Source organism: Papio anubis, chromosome 12 (genome assembly GCF_008728515.1).
Source record: "Papio anubis isolate 15944 chromosome 12, Panubis1.0, whole genome shotgun sequence".
In the NCBI taxonomy this organism is placed as follows: domain Eukaryota; kingdom Metazoa; phylum Chordata; class Mammalia; order Primates; family Cercopithecidae; genus Papio; species Papio anubis.
Genome location: NC_044987.1, coordinates 46846468 through 46860048, shown reverse-complemented (window position 1 = coordinate 46860048; position 13581 = coordinate 46846468). Strand labels below are relative to the sequence as shown.

The following is a 13581-nucleotide window of genomic DNA, read 5'->3' as shown; positions in this document are numbered from 1 at the left end:
TGAAAATGATATAAAAATTAACTGTATAGACCATTGTTTTCTAGGAACCTCTGAGTCAAATGCATATTTTTATTTAGTATATATTATGTTCTCATTACTGTGCTACATACTGGAAAGAGTATAGAAGTATAGGATATGGTTTCTATCCTTCATTAACTTAGAATCTGGTTTATTAAATGAATTTTATTGTAAATAATTAGAAACACAGTTATTCTCTCTATTGGGAAATAGCTGTTTCACTTAACATTTGTGTGATGCAGTTCTACCACATCTGAATTAAATTTTCTTCAACATGAGTACAGCACAATATATCTGTATCTTGCAATATACTGTTACTTTTTTTTTCAAAATAATGGCCAATGTATATTTATTTATCTTGTTTCCAAAATAGATTATAACTTGGTATATATCTTACAATTCTCATATATCCCAGTCTCTTACACATATTATGTACATTTAATCCTCAGTATATACTTTTGGGTTAATTTGTATGTAAAGTATTCACCTTATCATTTCCTTTGTTGCTTTGCTCTTTGATTACGGTAGCTTATATAGATCTTGAGGATTCTTTCTATGGCAATTCAGTTGGGATATAATTTTAAAAGGGTCCGATTTACTTAGCAAGTATTTTAATGCCATAGTCTGGGGTAGGTATTGAAGACCATGCAAAGTTGAAGAAGAGAAGGTTGTTGCCACCTGTCAGTGACTTCTTTTGAGTTCTCATCTTGTTTATATTCTTTATTTTGTGAAGAACAGTGCCCAGCATGTAGATACCGTTAAATGTTTACTGAATAAATTAATGAAGGATGAACAGATCTATCAGGGAGGAGAGCACATGAGCACTGTACAGAAAGCATTGAAGAGTAAATATCATTTAAAAAGCAGAAATAAAATGTTACTGAATTTACAGAAAAGTATTACTGCTTGAAGCTGGGATTTGGAGCAAAACAGTGAGGGAAAGGGAAGGGCTAACCTTTAACATCGTTATGAAAAATGTGACATGGTTTGAGCTCTGAAGGGAGTATTAGGATTCAGAAAGGTAGAAAACATAGTTGTAGGCAGGGAGCACAATGCTCAACTGTGTTTTTAATGCTGAGGTTTTTTCTTTATAACTCTTGTCTTATGCTTGTTTTGCAGACAATGTATTTCAAAGGCATTGAAGCAGGGAAGGTTCCCTATTTTCCTCATGCAGATACTATCATCTATTCCATCTCTACAGCAATTTGCTTCCAGGCAGTAAGTATAGCTTCTTGAAATGAGAAATTGAATGATTCCTGTTTCTAATGTACATTAATCAAATGGGAGAAAAACAAACTCTGGGAACATTTCTATTTACAGTATTACATTTTAAGCTTCTTTTTTTTTGTTTTTGTTTTTGTTTTTGTTTTTCAGCAAGATAGCTTACAGGCTTCTGATCTTTAAACATGTTAACTTAATGGGCTAGGTCCTTTCTATGAGTACACCAATTTTTAGGTTTTAATAGACTACAATTTATAAGTAAATTATTATTCCAGTACCTTGGGAAGAATGCCCCAATTTAATTATCCTTCCCTTTGATTAGAAAAAAAAAAAAGGATAATAGGGATATGCTGGTAATAGGCATAGGCATAAATATAAATAATTACATTTCTCCAATATTCAGAATGAGGATGAGGAAGAACTAGTTTCATATAAGCATTGTTCAGTCTCTAAATTCTGTAACCATTATTATTGACATTAATGGTGTTAGGGCTGTTTTAAAATTTTTGGGAAAACTTTTATTTGCTCTTTCTCACAAAATGCTGCCAGGTTGAAAAACTCATTAAAACTAATGAAGTATCAATATCTCAGCAAATCCTTCCTGATAATGACTATTCACTTAATTATTACTTCAAAAGCAACTTTTTTTTTTTTTTGAGATGGAGTTTTGCTCTTGTCCAGGCTGGAGTGCAGTGGCGCAATCTCAGCTCACTGCAACCTCCGCCTCCTGCGTCCAAGTGATTCTCCTGCCTCAGCCTCCCAAGTAGCTGGGATTAAAGGCATGCACCACCACGCCTGGCTAATTTTTGTATTTTCAGTAGAGACGGGGTTTTTCCATGTTGGTCAGGCTTGTCTCGAACTCCCGACCTCAGGTGATTCGCCTGCCTCAGCCTCTGCAAATGCTGAGATTACAGGTGTGAGCCACCGCGCCCGGCCAAAAGCAACATTTTTATTTGAAGGCATATTTACGAAGATTCTTGATAGTTACCAACTTAAACATCAATACACCTTTGTGTATTTCATCACTTTCAGTTTTCATTTATACTTACTAAAAGAATTCTCAAATTTAATAATCTTAGGCTGTCATGGAAGTTCAGACTTTGAGACCATCTTACTGGAAGTTCCTTTTAAGACTCACCAAGGGCAAGTAAGTGACTAAGCAGTTTTCTTAAAAATATTATTAGTGGTTTTATTTTTTTGAGGGAATATTCTTTCAGTGGTAAAGTAGGTATTTATATATAAATAAAATATGAGCAACTTACTAAGAATAACATGGGGCGTTTTTTGAGTGATCATTATTCTGACCATTCTTTTCCCTGTATAATGTAGATGTTTTAAGTGGTCTAGATTAATATCATGTTGATTTGCTAACTACTGATTAATTGCTACATAAATACTTAAGTCTGACTGTTTGAATCATTGGCCATTTCTTTTTTATTAAAAATATTAAGCAGATTCATTAAAGATCATCTCTACTTAATTAACTGATTTCCATTTAGGAAATAGTCATATTGCGTTGCTTCTTGTTGTAAGTATACTTTCCTCTACCTTACGTATCATTTTTACTTTGTTTTGTTTTCTCTCCTGATCTTAATCTAATTCTTTGGGAGGCATTTTGACCTAATAGAAAGAGCATGGGTTTTAGAGTCAGGCAGACCTAAATTTGAGTCCAGCTCTGCTACCTTCAGCTGTGTTACTATGGAAAATTATTTACCCTCATGCGCGTAAGTTTTTTTCTGTCTACAATGAAACAATAATGCATACATTGTGTGGTTGTAGGAAAATCAAGATGCTTATAGTAGCACTGGGTAAATTGCACATATTACTATCATTACTAAGAATAATAGCAAATACTTGTATAGTGCTTACAGTGTCCAAGGTGTGGTTTTAAGAGGCACACATACAATATACACGTATACATAAATATGCATTTAATCCTTAAATCCTAACTCTATGAGTTAGGTACTATTATTATCCCTGTTTTACATATGAGGAAGCCAAAATGTACAAAGGAGTTAGATAGCTTGCCAGAGTCACTCAGTTAGTAAATGAAGGAGCTGGAACATAAATCAGGCAGTCTGGCTTCAGAACTTTCCCTCTTACCCGTGTCGCTGTAGATCCTTTATTTATTATTGTGTAATCATGTTTTTGTCATTTAGTTTTCTGCACATTAATGAGTTTTACTAGTTGATTATTTTGGAAGGGAACTTACTTTGGAAAAGTACTCAAAGTCGCATTTATAGGCTGTCAGAATAATGCTGGCCAGTGATTCAAAACTAATTTCATTCAGCTGTTTTCTCCAGAAAGGAAATAAGGAAATGCTTGTGAATAAGCACAGAGACCCAGAAGGTCTATCCTGTACATTAGCTAAATTTGTGTATTTGAAAAATGTTATATATCTTAGGTTAGGTAATGGATAACATTAGGGTATGTTTTTACTGTGTTGTGTCTGTTAGACATTTGAAAACCTGTATGCTGTTTGCCTTTTATTCATTAAACATTTCCACATTTGAATGTGTTTTCATTTGATTGTGAGACATTAAGATGTCAATTATGAGAGGAATTACATTTAATGCTTTTGCCTCATTGGTAATGTTAGTTCATTTATTGTTTAGTTTCCTGTGAATTTATTCATCATAAAAATAATAATGAACCTAATTTTCTATTTGATACAGTCTAGTGGAAAGAATTCTAGAAGGGTTTGAAATAATGATTGTAATCTCTGCGGTTTCAGATCTGGGGATTATCTCTTTAAGTAAAATATGAGACAGTGTATCGCGAAGAAAAGCATTCATGTGACTTGAATCTGCCATTGAATTTAGATCCTTTGCCACGTTAGCCTTTTCTGTTTTCCCATCCCACAAAAGATAAGTCAACTAAAATGAATTATTTTATAAACTATATTAATACTTGGTTTACTGTATTCTTTGTTTTACAGATTTGCTGTCATGAACCGAAAAGTCCTTGATGTTTTTGGTACTGGTGCATCTAAACACTTTCAGGATTTCATCCCCAGGTTGGATCCAAGATACACAACTGTAACACCAGAGTTGCCCACAGAGTTTTCTTGAAGATGACTGTAATTTATTAATGTGACTAAATGTTTCATTTTGAAGAGTTAATTATGTTGAACACAAAGGAGGGGGCCCAAGCTCGAACTTCAGTGTTATTTCAGTTAGAGATACTCTTTTCATTTGTGTTGTTTTTCTTATGAATCAGAAATTCAGAAGCTTTTTAGGAAGGTGTTGCTTAATAATTAAGCTTCCTCCATAGCCAGAATAAGATTCTGGATCACTGTAGTGATTGACATTATTATATATTATTGATCAAATTATGTCCATAAGCAATATTATATAATCTATGTAGAAGTGTAATAGCAAACAAGAGTACACTTAAAATTACTTTAAAAGATGTCTTTAGTTCATTCCAATATAATTCTTGATTAAAATTAGAATTATTTCTATGTTTTAGGATTTACAAAGGATCACGGGTACATGGATTTGGTCTGAATCTTTTTTTTAAGTTTGGAATTGGTATCTGTAGTAGTGGAATGTTATAGATTTGGAGTCACTCTCCACGGACAGTGCTGCTTTCGTGTAGAGCAATTTAATTGGAGAAGTGGCCATTCTTACTTCAGGGATGCAAAGATGGGTCTCATACCATTTGGATAAATGTCGTGGTATCCATGCTTTTCTTTCAACTAATAACATCATCTCTCTTCATGACCAGTTAGTTGGGATATTTGGCAGCCTAGGAAACCTATGTACTAATGGCAGGTTAGGGGTAAATGGAAATGGACACATCCAACAGAGTTGAAATGTATGTTTTAATCTTTCACAGAAGTATTACACTTGAATATTTAAAAACAAAACTTTTTTTTTTTTGAGACGGCGTCTCGCTCTGTCGCCCAGGCAGGAGTGCAGTGGCCGGATCACAGCTCACTGCAAGCTCCGCCTCCCGGGTTCACGCCATTCTCCTGCCTCAGCCTCCCATGTAGCTGGGATTACAGTCACCTGCCACCTTGCCCGGCTAGTTTTTTTTTTTTTTTTTGTATTTTTTAGTAGAGACGGGGTTTCACGTTGTTAGCCAGGATGGTCTCGATCTCCTGACCTCGTGATCCGCCTGTCTCAGCCTCCCAAAGTGCTGGGATTATAGGCTTGAGCCACCACGCCCAGCCAAAAACAAAACTTTTAAACTTCCTATAGGTTTATTATGTTTGTTTTCTTTTATATGGACATAATTCTTCAGAGCTCAGTTTATATGCCATTGTTGTGTTAGAAGGGATCAAAATCCTATGGAACAAAGTAGTCTTGGCAAGTTGGCAGTTTGTGTCCTCTCAGCTGTTTAACTTATGTAATGGATGTTTTGCACCTGAAAACACTATAAAAATCCAATGTTTGTTTAAAAAGTCCATTTTGTCACTAATTGGATTCAGGTTCTCCAGCCTTCTTCTTGAATATCATTGTCACCATTTTTACTGTTAGAATAAAGAGGTGACACCACAAAGTCCTGCTGATAATGAGAGTAGTTCAGGACAGCTGTGATTGAAATATGGTCACTATTTACAGTTTTTGGGAAAAGTTATACTTTTCTATGTTAATAAAAAGCTGAAGTGGTCTACAGTTAATGTAACATGTAGGGATGATGATATTTTTAAAATACATTTTGTTGCTAAAAACTTTTAAGGCCATTGCAAATTATGCAGTAGAACTTGTGTTGCAAAAGGAATTATAACCCACACTTTAAAAATGCTTAATCCCCCATATTCAATTTCATCAAGCCTTGTATACTTCTTAAATGTAATTCAATCCTTGGTTGTTATGGCAAATAGAAACCCAACAAAAAGACAGACTTGGGTACCATGGTAACAGGGCCACTTTATCATTTGGTCAAAATTTGGCATTATGATTAGCCTTTTAGAATCGACAATGCTGTTTAGAATTGGCAATGCTGTTAAAAGATCATTTTGGTTTCAGACTTCAAAGTTGATTAATAAATTTAATCTTAACTTTTTATTCACTGGAATCAAAATGATGATTGGTACTGTGTTTACTGTTTAAAATGAAGCACCGAGAGAGCACTGCTAACTGCACCTCATTTTCTTTATCCAGAAATTGTGCTTATATATTTTCCTGTCAGGTTAAAAAAGATGTTTTAATTCATAAATTATTGTTTTCATTGACACTAAAAGACTGTGATATTGAAAGACGAATTATGAAATTTGCTGAGATTGTTTAGTAAAATTTTGCTGGTCAAAAAGGTGTATTTCTACAATTTACTTTTTCATTTTTATAAATTGCAGTCATTTTTCAAATTTTATATAAAATGTAAAATGAAATAGCTATCATGAAGCAGAACACAATGATGAATGTATAGGTTGAGTGAATAGTTAACCAATTTGCAGTGGTGGATTGAGAAGTCCAGTTTGATTTCATTGGGACAGACTGCAAAGTATAGTTGTTTGAGCAAACACAAAGACACTTTGTGTTTTTGAAGACAATCAGAATGATTACCTTTCTACCTCTAACTAATCAGGTATTGATTGACAACTTTTTGGCATTATAAATAAAGTAAAATAGATCTCTGCATTCCAAAACATGTTTTTTAGTTTATTTATATCCTGAAGAAATGGTAAGTTTTCACTGGAACTGATTACAGTAAACAATACTATGTCCCCTTAATCTTTCTGACATTTTTATGTAGATAAAGATGGAAAAACAGTGCATTTGGGGCAGTGGTATTATGGTCATTTCATTGCTATTTTCTGTTTTAATAAAATCCTAGAACTAGTACCAACCGAGTAAAGACTGAGTTTGCAAGATAACAGATTGTCTCAAATCTATTCAATTCTCAACAGTTTTTCACCAAATAATTTCAGGATCCATTTTATTACGCATTTTTGAAGTAACACCTTTGGTTCAGTTATATTTTCTCATAAATTCTGCATTTGCTTCTGTAACTTTTTTCTTGAACTATAAGCATAGTCATCACTCAGTTGATATCTAGTTTATTTTTTGCCTTCATTTGTTGTTTAGTCAGTTGTTATTTAATTTAGAATGTTATCTTTTTTTGGCTCTCAGATTTTATAATGAACTTTTATTAGAATGAACATATATTTTTTTGATGGAATCCAAACTGAGCAAATGTCACACAATATTTTCTTGTGCTCGAGTGTTCATCTCCTTGTAGATTGTATCTAGGCTAACATTTCATTTAGTTGTTAATGCTGACAGAATTGTTTCCTGGTTATATTTTATTATATCCGTGAGCTTCTGCGTGCTCTACATTTCATAGGTAGTGAAAAGCAATGTCCTTTACTCTCAAGGAGCTTCGTCCGCTTGCCTGTGTCACAACATCTCCCTTGGTGCTAATTAGGAAGCTTCTTGTGGGGCTGAAGGGAAATGATCACTGGAGCAATGACCCAAATGTTGTTTTGGAGCAGATAAATTATTAACCCAGAGATTCCTTAAATTCTCCATGTGATTTAATTTTTATTTTTTAAGATGGGGTCTAGCTCCATTGCCCGGGTTGGAGTACAGTGGCGCAGTTGTAGCTCATTAAAACCTCAAATTCCTTGGCTCAAGCAATTTTTTCCCTTCAGTCTCTAATAGCTGGGACAACAGACATGTGCCACCATGCCTGGCTAATATTTAATTTATTTATTTTTATTTTTTTTGTAGAAACAAGGTGTTGCTATGTTGTCCAGGCTGCTCTTGAACTCCTGACCTCAAGTGACCCTCTTGGCTTGGCCTCCCAAAACTCTGGGATTCCAAGTGTGAGCCACAGTACTAGCCGTATTTTTATTTGTATGAGTAATAAGTAGTTTGACACAGCAACGAAGTTGTCCTTTATTTCCCAAAGGCAAAAGTATACATTTCTTGCTAAGATATCTTATAAACATTCTCTCTCCTAATAACTCCTCGTAATCATTTTCACATAGTCATACTTCACTCAGCTGAAACCGAGTGGCCAAGAAAAAAATACAAGAAAAGGAATAAGAAGTGAATATTTTCTTTAGGGCTGCGCTTTGAATGTGATGAGTAATAAGGTTACCTTCATTGTGGAGGTGATGTTTACAGTTGCCTCCAGCCCTTTACTGTTGGTGCTGAAGCCACTGTTGGTGCCAGCTCTATAATTTCTTCTTGAGGAATTAACAAAGAAAGGAGTGTCAAGGACTGAGATGACCCTGAGATTGGGGTGCTGTCTTGGATTCTACGGCTGCTGGCTGCTGCGTAGTACTGTGTTGCTGTTTAAAGTAGTAACCTCAGGTGACTTTGTAATAGCCCTGTAGTTGCAAAACGGGTGACTACAAAGAAATGAAACTGACTCTAGTGTGTGACTTCTGGAAACAGAAGTGGAGCAGTAAGTTGGCCATGATGTAGCTTGTGTCCTAGGACTGCAGCAGGGTAGTGAGTGAACGGCCTTAAGCTTACAGCTTGAATAAGAATGTGTGCTATTTTACACACAGAGAAAAATGATTGACTTTTGGTTGGAGGAAAGAATTTATATCTGGGCTTTTGGAAATGATTCTGTTGCTGTTTTATGTGGGCTCTCTCTCTCTCACTGCCCCCTCCCCCCACCACCTTGTCCATTCTCTGCTTGCTGGTGTTACTTTATGTTAACTATTCTCCTTGGACTTCATTGCAACCTTTTATGCCAGCCGTTGAAGTGAGAGGCTCTGAAGAGATCATAACGGTGATAACAATGGAGTAAACATTTCCAGGGACGCTGATTTTTTTATATGCTCTGCATTTCTTAGGCAGAATGATGTAGAAGATAATTGCACAGATATGGAAGGAGATTTTTCTCTGTATGTGAAGCCTTTAAATCCAGAACAATTAATTTCTTCTCTTCTTACAACCCCGTAACATCACTTGACTCTGGAATTTCCTATTTTCTTTTACTTTCTCCATTTTTTTTCCATCCGTCCCTCCTACAAATGTGTTTTATGTGAAATAATGTGTATTGAGTTTTATTGTTTCTCCCCGCAGACCTGAAAATCCCAGTGTATTACCACAGACACATATACCATCTGGTCAACAACAGGGACATCAAGGCCAAGTGCAGTTTACACTTCTTTCTTTAGCTCACAAACTACTATAGCTTGCCTGTTCAGTTTTTTTTTTAAATGTTCAGTTTTGTGCCATACTCTCCCCCATCCCCAGCCTGCTGCCTCCTCAGAGCATAACATTCTAATCTTGTCAGACTGTGGGTAATAGGATGTTCCCTGGTCTTGGCATAGAGGCCATAGGCATACAACATGCTTTTATCTGCCTTGCTTAGACTCAGCATCCCTTTCTGTCTTGAGATGTTCAGGCTTCCACAAAGTAGACCTGTAGACCTATGTTGGCTGAGGTCACCCTTGCATTACTACTTTCCTCCATCTCTGAACTAGCACTGGTTAATTTTCGAAGTCTAGTTCTTCAACGTCTGTTAAACTTTTTCCAGTAGTTAATTAATCTCTTAAATTAATTTTCTTTTCAGATTATTTTTGGTCACCTAAGAGGACCCTGAAGCTCTAGTTCCAAAGGCTGAAGTACATCCTGTGGTTGGTCATTATGGTATTGGATGCCAAAAGCAATGGGAGAGAAGAGACTATAAACACATTTCAAGCCTTATCTCTTTTCTCCTATTCCTTTCTTTACCTTCCCTGACCCGTGCTTTCCTGCCGTATCTTTGCTATGTATTTCTTCATCTTGAGTTCTCAAGGGAAAAAACAGAAGTACTTGTTTTTCTATTTATTTCAGGGAAAATTGAAGGTAAATAATATCTGCAAAACTTCAGGAAGAAATTCAGTTGCATCTGAATCTGAGTCTGCAGTTTTTGAGAGCCTCTCAATGCTCAGGGATAGCACTAAGACGCTCTTCAGAACCAAAAGGTCAGGATAAATGAATCTATGAAACTAGAGGCATAATTGAATCATCTGAGGACCTTTTTTTTTTTTTCTTTTTCTTTTTTTCCTCACTAGAACTCTTCCTATAACTTGGATTAAAATTCAAAAATGGGATTGCAGTCATTGTTAATTGCTCAACTAGTGACAGTTTTTCCTTGCTGAGGGAACACTGATGTTGTTTAAGACAGTTACATGCCTAGCCCTAGGGATGAATCATAATTGTTCTAGGCCTTTCATGTCATTCCTTTCTTCTTGTCCAGATACTTTTCCAACCAGCCTTTACTCAGGGATGTTCACGTTACCTTGTTTTGACCAATAAAGTGTAATGGAAAATGTGGGAAACACTTGGGAAAATCTTTCCTCTCTGCTTACAGGAAAGTTCTTTTTAGCTCTTTTTCTCTTGTTCAAGGTGTTAGTATTAGTCAATAGGGTCTAAATCTGTGGCAGCAATCTTGCAGGCATGAGGTGAAAAGTAGAAAGATGAAAAACTAGCATGTTAAAGATGCCAGGTCAGAAAAATGGAAAGAACCTGCTTCCGTGAGCCACTGAATGGGTGCCAATAACCATACGCATTTGGGCATTTTCAGAAAATAAACGTCTGTTTCTTAAAGTTCTGTATCAGTCAGGGTTTCCCAGAGAGGCAGAACAATAGGGATCAAGAGATACACAGAGAGAGATAAGAGAGGGATGGAGAGAGACACACAGAGAGATATGAAAAGCGGTTAAGGGAGTTGGCTCATGTGATTGTGGAGGCTGAGAAATCCCACCACAGGCCATTCGTAACCTGGAGACCTTGGGATGCTGGTGGTCTGGCTCAGTATAATTCCAAAAGCCTTGGAACCAGGGAAACTGATGGTGTAATTGATGGTGTGATTCTCAGTCCGAGGCTGAATTCTCAAGCCTGAGAACCTGGACGTGGGGTGGGGGAGTGATAGTTTAAGTCCTGGAGTCCCAAGGTTAGAGAGTCTGGGGTCCTAATGTCCAAGGGCAGTTGGAGAAGAGTGTATCCCTGCTGCAGGGGGGAGAGAAGCCAATTTTCTTTTCTTCTGTTTTTATCCTACCCAGGCCTCCAGTGGATTGGAGGTGCCTGCCCATATTGACGGCAGATCTTCTCTGCCTAGTCCACTCTAACTCACATGCCAGTCGCCTCTGAAAACACCTTCACAGACACACCCCAAAACAATGCCTTACCAGTTCTCTAGATATTCCTTAATCCAGTCAAGTTGACACCTAAAATTAATCATCACAGCCTTTATGGCTTTATTAGCCAAGAATTCTGTTACTTTCAGCTGAAAACATTTCTAATAGACATATTCCAATTCTATATAGATCAGACCTGAGTTTCATTTCCCATTATATCCTTCTCTCTCTTGATTTAGAATTCTCTTTTTCTCCACTCCGCTATTTTCTGTATTCAGTATTCTAAAATACTATCAATCTCATCTTTGAAGGTTTTGCTCATCTTTAAAACATCTTAGTTGATTATGTTTTATGTGTTGTTTAATTAAGGAATGAATTTACTTATTTTTATTTCAGTAGCTTTTGGGGTACAGGTGGGTTTTGGTTGCATGGATTAATTGTATAGTGGTGAAGTCTGAGATTTTAGTGCACCTGTCACCAGAATAGTGTGCACTGTACCCAATATATAGTTTTTATTCCTCCCCCTTCTGAGTCTCCATGGTCCATTATATCACTCTGTATACCCTTGTGTATCTACAGCTTAGCTTTCACTTACAATTGAGAACATACTGTATTTGGTTATCCATTCCTGAGTTACTTAGAATAATGGCCTCCAGCTCCATCCAAGATGCTGCAAAAGACATTATTTCATCTTTTCTTTTTTATGGCTGAGTAGTATTCCATGGTGCATATACACCACATTTTCTTTATCCACTTATTGGTCAGTGGGCACTTTGGTTGATTCCATATCTTTGCAACTGTGAACTGTGTTACTATAAAAATATGCGTATGAGTGTCTTTTTTGGTAGATCTCCTTTTAGTTCTTTAAGACACCTCCATACTGTTGTCTATAGAGGTTGCACTAATTTACATTCCCACCAGCAGTGTATAAGTGAGACAGGGTCTCTGTCACCCAGGTTGGAGTGCAGTGGCATGATCATGGCTCACTGCAACCTTGACGTCCCAGGCTTAAGTAATCCTTCCACCTAAGCTTCCCTAGTAGCTGGGACTACAGGCACATGCCACCATGTCTGACTAATTTTTGTTTTTGTTTTTTGTAGAGACAGGGGGCTCACTGTGTTGCCTAGGCTGGTCTTGAACTGTTGGGATCAAGCAGTCCTCCATCCAAAGCCTCCCAAAGTGCTCCAATTATAGGCATGAGCCACTGTGCCTGGCCTAATAAGTGTCATTTTTAAAACATCAGTTTATTAACTACATAGAAATAAATCTAAAAAGATTCTGCAAAAAAAAAAAAAAAAAATCCTTTAAACGTGTTTAAGTAGATAGAATATCTGAAATTCTGGATTTTTCAGTCACTTCATTATTATGCTGTGGCAGCCAACTAATCCTTAACTTCAGCTGGATGAAATAAACTTCCTAAATACAGCTTCATTGCAGATTCCAACTTCTATGTTATCTTCTGTCATTTGCCTTTTAACACTTCCCTTTAGGATTAAGATGGCTATATGAATGGCATTTTAAGTTTCAGATCTTCTTTGTATCTTCTCTCAAAGAAAGTTTTCCCATTCACACAGTTCTTTCCCGTCGCTGTGGCATTCAAAGAACCCTCCAGATGGATCTGCCTGAGTAAATATGTCTGTCCCCCACAACCACAAATAAGTAGAAAGACTCCAAATGGACAAATACCACCAGACTGGGTGTATTTGTGGATCTCAGAAGCGAATTTCTCTACCAGCTGAGTTGTGGGAATGGGTTCTTGGTAAACAGGATAGTATTGCTGAGCTAGCTTTTGAACTCTGTGCACAAGCACTCCGTAATCTGCACCCATTGCCACTATACACCAAACCTGTATGTTCGATAATTAGTTCCACTCTGTGTACACTTTGCTCATCATACAGAATAGAATTCTGCTCTTCTCAGTTGCTAATACCATGCCATTTGCTGCTTTAACTCCCACTGAAAGGGCTTCTCCAGCTAGAGCAGCCAAAGCCTATTCAATAGGGACAAATTTACTAGACAGGCCCAATGTAGTCGGTGAAAAGCTGTAACTATGATCCTCCATCTTTATCCAGATAACCCTTTTCTCATCTTTTATCTCTGTCTTAGTGCAGCAGTTCACTCATACCCCAAATAAAGCACATTTCATTTGATTTTGATTAGCTGTGTATTCATCTGTTGCTCTTTTTAGGTGGTGGTATATATTTGAAGAGCAAAGACTACAGCTTATCCTCTATCTGAGTGTATGTCAGGCCTTTATATAGGGAGTGGAGTTAGGATGGAAGGTGGTGTTCTCAGCAGCTGCGTGTTGG

At 36.7% G+C, this 13581-nt stretch overlaps 1 protein-coding gene and 1 pseudogene across 4 annotated transcripts in view; one reads left to right on the top strand and one right to left on the bottom strand.

Moving 5' to 3' along the window:
• TMEM135 (transmembrane protein 135) overlaps positions 1 to 4354 on the top strand; it is a 255633-nt gene extending 251279 nt beyond the window's left edge. For all 4 annotated transcript variants that reach the window (XM_017948833.3, XM_017948832.3, XM_017948831.3 and 1 more), the window contains 3 exons: positions 1138 to 1236; positions 2319 to 2386; positions 4178 to 4354. In XM_017948833.3, coding sequence (XP_017804322.1) covers positions 1138 to 1236; positions 2319 to 2386; positions 4178 to 4310 — 300 coding nt within the window. In that variant the 3' untranslated portion in view covers positions 4311 to 4354. The remainder of the gene's footprint in view (positions 1 to 1137; positions 1237 to 2318; positions 2387 to 4177) is intronic.
• Positions 4355 to 12562: 8208 nt separating this feature from the next.
• LOC101018409 lies at positions 12563 to 13334 on the bottom strand (annotated as a pseudogene).
• Positions 13335 to 13581: the final 247 nt, after the last annotated feature.